The 7,500-nt window shown below is 43.6% G+C and overlaps 1 protein-coding gene across 1 annotated transcript in view; it reads left to right on the top strand.

Moving 5' to 3' along the window:
• parp6b (poly (ADP-ribose) polymerase family, member 6b) overlaps positions 1–7,500 on the top strand; it is a gene marked incomplete at both ends in the record, with an annotated part of 37,539 nt that overhangs the window by 27,329 nt on the left and 2,710 nt on the right. The window contains 5 exons of the mRNA XM_080847553.1: positions 1,991–2,076; positions 2,186–2,234; positions 4,397–4,509; positions 5,265–5,337; positions 6,978–7,047. Coding sequence (XP_080703679.1) covers positions 1,991–2,076; positions 2,186–2,234; positions 4,397–4,509; positions 5,265–5,337; positions 6,978–7,047 — 391 coding nt within the window. The remainder of the gene's footprint in view (positions 1–1,990; positions 2,077–2,185; positions 2,235–4,396; positions 4,510–5,264; positions 5,338–6,977; positions 7,048–7,500) is intronic.

The following is a 7,500-nucleotide window of genomic DNA, read 5'->3' as shown; positions in this document are numbered from 1 at the left end:
AGATATCTCTCATCATTTCAAACTGTGTAGAGTCAGATATCTCTAATCATATCAAATCGGTAGTCAGATATCTCTAATCATTTCAAACTCTGTAGAGTCAGATATCTCTCATCATTTCAAACTCTGTGTAGTCAAATATCTCTAATCATTTCAAACTGTGTACAGTCAGATATCCCTTATCATTTCAAACTCTCTAGAGTCAGATATATCTCATCATTTCAAACTGTGTACAGTCAGATATCCCTAATAATTTCAAACTCTGTAGAGTCAGATATCTCTAATCATTTCAAACTTTGTAGAGTCAGATATCCCTAATCATTTCAAACTCTATAGAGTCAGATATCTCTAATCATATCAAATCGTTAGTCAGATATCTCTAATAATTTCAAACTGTGTAGAGTCAGATATATCTAATAATTTCAAACTGTGTAGAGTCAGATATCTCTAATAATTTCAAACTCTGTAGAGTCAGATATCTCTAATCATTTCAAACTGTGTAGAGTCAGATATCTCTAATCATTTCAAACTGTGTAGAGTCAGATATCTCTAATAATTTCAAACTCTGTAGAGTCAGATATCTTTCATCATTACAAACTCTGTAGAGTCAGATATCTCTCATCATTTCAAACTGTGTAGAGTCAGATATCTCTAATCATTTCAAACTCTGTAGAGTCAGATATCTCTAATCATTTCAAACGGTGTAGAGTCAGATATCTCTCATCATTTCAAACTGTGTAGAGTCAGATATATCTCATCATTTCAAACTCTGTAGAGTCAGATATCTCTAATCATTTCAAACTGTGTAGAGTCAGATATCTCTCATCATTTCAAACTGTGTAGAGTCAGATATCTCTAATCATATCAAATCGGTAGTCAGATATCTCTAATCATTTCAAACTCTGTAGAGTCAGATATCTCTCATCATTTCAAACTTTGTGTAGTCAAATATCTCTAATCATTTCAAACTGTGTACAGTCAGATATCCCTTATCATTTCAAACTCTCTAGAGTCAGATATATCTCATCATTTCAAACTGTGTACAGTCAGATATCCCTAATAATTTCAAACTCTGTAGAGTCAGATATCTCTAATCATTTCAAACTGTGTAGAGTCAGATATCCCTAATCATTTCAAACTCTATAGAGTCAGATATCTCTAATCATATCAAATCGTTAGTCAGATATCTCTAATCATTTAAAACTGTGTAGAGTCAGATATATCTAATAATTTCAAACTGTGTAGAGTCAGATATCTCTAATAATTTCAAACTCTGTAGAGTCAGATATCTCTAATCATTTCAAACTGTGTAGAGTCAGATATCTCTAATCATTTCAAACTGTGTACAGTCAGATATCCCTTATCATTTCAAACTCTGTAGAGTCAGATATATCTCATCATTTCAAACTGTGTACAGTCAGATATCCCTAATAATTTCAAACTCTGTAGAGTCAGATATCTCTAATCATTTCAAACGGTGTACAGTCAGATATCTCTAATCATTTCAAACGGTGTAGAGTCAGATATCTCTCATCATTTCAAACTGTGTAGAGTCAGATATATCTAATAATTTCAAACTGTGTAGAGTCAGATATCTCTAATAATTTCAAACTCTGTAGAGTCAGATATCTCTAATCATTTCAAACTGTGTAGAGTCAGATATATCTCATCATTTCAAACTGTGTACAGTCAGATATCCCTTATCATTTCAAACTCTGTAGAGTCAGATATCTCTAATCATTTCAAACTGTGTAGAGTCAGATATCCCTTATCATTTCAAACTGTGTAGAGTCAGATATCTCTAATCATTTCAAACTCTGTAGAGTCAGATATCTCTAATCATTTCAAACTGTGTAGAGTCAGATATCCCTTATCATTTCAAACTCTGTAGAGTCAGATATCTCTAATCATTTCAAACTGTGTACAGTCAGATATCCCTTATCATTTCAAACTCTGTAGAGTCAGATATCTCTAATCATTTCAAACGGTGTAGATTGTGGTGTCTTTGCAGGGCTCCTACCTGGAGATCAAGAGGCAGATGGATAAGATCGATCCTTTAGCGCACCCTCTTCTGCAATGGTGAGGGAACAATACAACTCTTCTACTTGCACCGGAGCACTTGTATTTGTGGAATTCATTTGTGTGAATTTGTGTTTTTAATTGTGAGTTGTTGTCATTTTTTTCAAAGGATCATATCCAGCAACCGGTCCCATATTGTCAAGTTGCCTCCAAGCAGGGTAAGGTCCATAGCTAGTGTGGTGCAGTGTGTGGTGTGGTGTGGTGTGTGTAGTGTGTAGTGTGTAGTGTGTAGTGTGTAGTGTGTAGTGTGTAGTGTGTAGCGTGTAGCGTGTAGCGTGTAGCGTGTAGCGTGTAGTGTGTAGTGTGTAGTGCAAAGTGTGTAGTGTGTAGTGTCTAATGTGTCGTGTGTCGTGTGTTTTGTGTGTGTTGTTAGGTGTGTGGTGTGTGGTGTGTGGTGTGTGGTGTGTGGTGTGTGGTGTGTGGTGTGTGGTGTGTAGTGTATTTTTGTGTAGTATTTCTCATGTGTATCAGTGTGGGTTTCTGATAGTGCGTAGTTAAAAAGAGTGTCTGAGGGAGTGGTTAGTTAGAGTGTGTGTGTGAGAGTGGTTAGTCAGAGTGTGTGTGAGTGGTTAGTCAGAGTGTGTGTGTGTGAGTGGTTAGTTAAAGTGTGTGTGTGAGCCCTGCTCTCAGCCGTCCTGTCTCCTGTGTGTGTGTGAGTGGTTAGTCAGAATGTGTGTGAGTGAGTGGTTAGTCAGAGTGTGTGTGTGTGAGTGGTTAGTCAGAGTGTGTGTGTGTGAGTGGTTACCGTAAATCCTCCAATTGTGGCCGGGATTCAATTAGAAGCCGGGCTTCAGATAGTAGCCGGGGTCGTGGTCCATACGAACAAATAAAGGCCGGGCCCCGAATACAAGCCGGGGGTAAAATAAAGTAGTCTATTACTGTAGCCTACCAGCATCAGTCCTTCGGCTCAAAGTAGGCATCACAATTTAATTGAATGCATTTCACAAATAGATGTTCTCCTCATGTTTAATATTATAATATGTAATATTGTTGGCTAATTTCATGGGCTGTTTGCAATAAAAAAAGAAATTTCCCCACGTAGGACTACTAGGCGAATGTTTAGCCTAAATGCACGTATCATATAGCCTACTGTTGTTTATCTGTAACGTTTTAGTTGGCTAGGTTACTTTTTCCAGAAGGGATCATAAAACAGTTGTAGACTTACGTAACTTTGATATTAAATTCAAAGAGATGGTGTATGCTGATTGATTGCTGAAGAACATTCGGGAGAAAAAGCAGCAAAGAAGTTTGACATTGACCCGAGACGAATGCGATAGGCTACGACTAGCAGGTGGAGGTAGAAAGAAAGTTAGGCTGGATATCAAACCAGGTCGTTGAATACATTTTTTCAGTCCGCGATAAGCATAATAGAGTGTCTAGAAAAATGATTAAAATCAAGGCTTTGGGAATCTTTTTCTCCGTGACTGACAGTGGAGACCATAACTCCGATGTTTATTTTTTACGTTGACACACCGCACCTAAAGCGCTACGCGATGTGCAGGAAGTGTTGAACGCATATGCAATGAATTAGATTAGCCTACTGCAATTATGCCCATTATTTAAATAATACAATTCTATAACAGAAGATAAGTAAGAAATAAAGGCCTGCCCCTAATACAAGCCTGCCCCAAATAAAGGCCGGAGCGCTGTGCAGCCTAAGTAAATAAAAGCCCCGGCCACAATTGGAGGATTTACGGTAGTTAAAGTGTGTGTGTGAGCCCTGCTCTCAGCCGTCCTGTCTCCTGTGTGTGTGTGAGTGGTTAGTCAGAATGTGTGTGAGTGAGTGGTTAGTCAGAGTGTGTGTGTGTGAGTGGTTAGTCAGTGTGTGTGTGTGAGTGGTTAGTTAAAGTGTGTGTGTGAGCCCTGCTCTCAGCCGTCCTGTCTCCTGTGTGTGTGAGTGGTTAGTCAGAATGTGTGTGAGTGAGTGGTTAGTCAGAGTGTGTGTGTGTGAGTGGTTAGTCAGAGTGTGTGTGTGTGAGTTGTTAGTTAAAGTGTGTGTGAGCCCTGCTCTCAGCCGTCCTGTCTCCTGTGTGTGTGTGAGTGGTTAGTCAGAGTGTGTGTGTGAGTGGTTAGTTAAAGTGTGTATGTGAGCTCTGCTCTCAGCCGTCCTGTCTTCTGTGTGTGTGTGAGTGGTTAGTTAGAGTGTGTGTGTGTGAGTGGTTAGTTAAAGTGTGTATGTGAGCTCTGCTCTCAGTCGTCCTGTCTCCTGTGTGTGTGTGAGTGGTTAGTTAGAGTGTGTGTGTGTGAGTGGTTAGTTACAGTGTGTATGTGAGCCCTGCTCTCAGCCGTCCTGTCTCCTTTGTGTGTGTGTGTCCTGCAGCAGCTGATTTTTATGCACACACCTCACCAGTTCCTGCTCCTCAGCAGTCCTCCTGCCAAAGAGACTCGCTTCCGCGCCGCCAGAAAACTCTACGGCAGCACCTTTGCCTTCCAGTGAGGGAGTACACACACACACACACACACAGAGACACACTAACATGCATACACACGCTAACACACACACGCTTACACACACTCACTAACATGCATACACTCTAAAACACACACGCCGCACACTCACTAACATGCATACACACGCTAACACACACACAGACACACTAACACTCACACACTCACACTGACCTATCGCCCTCTCGACTGTCTTCTTGACCTCTCTGCCCATGTGACTGACCTCTCACCCTCTCTGCCCTTGTGACTGACCTCTCACCCTCTCTGCCCTTGTGACTGACCTCTCGCCCTCTCTGCCCTTGTGACTGACCTCTCACCCTCTCTGCCCTTGTGACTGACCTCTCGCCCTCTCTGCCCTTGTACCTGACCTCTCGACCTCTCTGCCCTTGTACCTGACCTCTCGACCTCTCTGCCCTTGTACCTGACCTCTCGACCTCTCTGCCCTTGTACCTGACCTCTCGACCTCTCTGCCCTTGTACCTGACCTCTCGACCTCTCTGCCCTTGTAACTGACCTCTTGCCCTCTCGCCCTCTTCACCCTCTCTGCCCTTGTGACTGACCTCTCACCCTCTCTGCCCTCTCTGCCCTTTTGACTGACCTCTCACCCTCTCTGCCCTCTCTGCCCTTGTAACTGACCTCTCGCCCTCTCTGCCCTTGTGACTGACCTCTCACCCTCTCTGCCCTCTCTGCCCTTGTAACTGACCTCTCGCCCTCTCTGCCCTTGTGTCTTTATGGTTCCAGTGGATCCCACATAGAGAACTGGCACTCTATCCTGAGAAACGGGCTGGTCAATGCCTCTTACACCAAGCTCCAGGTAGGCACTTTAGCATTTAACCTTTGACCCTCATACACCAAGCTCCAGGTAGGATGATGATGATGAGGAAGAGGAGGATGATGATAGTGGTGATGGTGATCAGTTTGCGAGCTTTGGTTTCATATTTAGACAGACTGTCTGTCATATTTCATTTTATATGATTTGGGATGATGATGATGATGATGATGATGATGATGATGATGAGGAGGAGGAGGAGGAGGAGGAGGAGGATGATGATGACGAAGATGATGACGAGGATGATGACGAGGATGATGAGGATGATTGGCTGTACATTGAGAGGGGCATTCACCCCGCTGACCTCTATTGCTGCTGCTCTGCACAGACTGAGAGTGTGGGTGGTACCCGTCCGCTTTGGTCATTAAGTGCTAATAAAGAGCAATGCAGCGTTAAGGACACGCTGTCTACCATCCTGCTGTAGAGAGAACCGTTATTTCTTAGGAAGCAGAGGTTCATTCTGGCCCTTAAATTAATCAATTGTACAGGATGTTTTGGAGAAGCCCTCTATTTCTGACAGTGTATTAGCATTTCCAGCTCACCAATCTGTCCTTGGTTCATGCTGTACATGCACACACACACACACACACACACACACACACACACACACACACACACACACACTTTAGAGAAGGGAGACTGGCCCACACATAGGCCACGTTAAGAGAAGGGAAACTGGCACACACACACATACACACACACACACACACACACTCACACGTAGGCTACGTCAACAAAAGGGAGACTGGTACACAAACACACACACACACACACACATAGGCTACGTCAACAGAAGGGAGACTGGCCCACACATAGGCCACGTTAAGAGAAGGGAAACTGGCACACACACACATACACACACACACACACACACACTCACACGTAGGCTACGTCAACAAAAGGGAGGCTGGTACACACACACACACACACACATAGGCTACGTCAACAGAAGGGAGACTGGTACACACACACACACACACACATAGGCTACGTAATCAGAAGGGAGACTGGTACACACACACACACAGGCTACGTAAACAGAAGGGAGACTGGTACACACACACACACACACACACACACACACACATAGGCTACGTCAACAGAAGGGAGACTGGTACACACACACACACACATAGGCTACGTAATCAGAAGGGAGACTGGTACACACACACACACAGGCTACGTAAACAGAAGGGCGACTGGTACACACAAACACACACACACGTAGGCTACGTTAACAGAAGGGAGACTGGTACACACACACGTAGGCTACGTTAACAGAAGGGAGACTGGTACACACACACACACACACACACACGTAGGCTACGTTAACAGAAGGGAGACTGGTACACACACACACACACACACACACGTAGGCCACGTTAAGAGAAGGGAGATTGGCACAAACACACACACACACTTAGGCCATGTTAAGAGAAATGAGACTGGTACACACACACACACACACACACACGTAGGCCATGTTAAGAGAGAGGATACTGCTACACACACACACACACACACACGTAGGCAACGTTAAGAGAAGCGAGACTGGCACATCTGTCTGAAGTGTTGTTGGCACAGCAAGGTGACCCCCCCCCCCTCCTCTCTCTCTCTCTCCCCAGCTGCATGGGGCAGCCTATGGGAAGGGTATCTACCTCAGCCCAATCTCAAGCATCTCCTTCGGGTACTCAGGTATGTGTGTGTGTGTGTGTGGTAGTGTGTGTGTGTGTGTTGGTGTGTGTGGGGTGTGTGTTGATGTGGGTGGGGTGTGTGTTGGTGTCGGTGTGTGTGGTGTGTGTGGGGTGTGTGGTATGTGTATGGTGTGTGAGGTATGTGTGTTGGTGTGTTAGTGTGTGGTGGTGTGTGGTGTTGGTGTTGGGCCCTACAACCTCACCGTCTGACACAACGGTTTCATCCACAGTTAATAATCTAAGACAATGCTGATGTCATCCCAACTATTCAGAATGCAGTGCCACTTTAAAGTATGTGAACCCCTTGACCACTTAGGAGTTTTCTGTAGTTTTACCATGATTTTTCATTTTTTTCATCACCAATTTTCCATAGAAGGAATGTCAGGTTTATGTTTATCATTAGCATGTACTTTTTTTATAAGTTGCACTGAATCTGTTACCTGCTAGACTTTAT

The sequence above is a fragment of the Sprattus sprattus genome (assembly GCF_963457725.1).
Source record: "Sprattus sprattus genome assembly, chromosome: 11".
Classification (NCBI taxonomy): Eukaryota; Metazoa; Chordata; class Actinopteri; order Clupeiformes; family Clupeidae; genus Sprattus; species Sprattus sprattus.
Note: the sequence above shows the minus strand (reverse complement) of the source record. Positions and strands in the feature narration are given on the sequence as shown.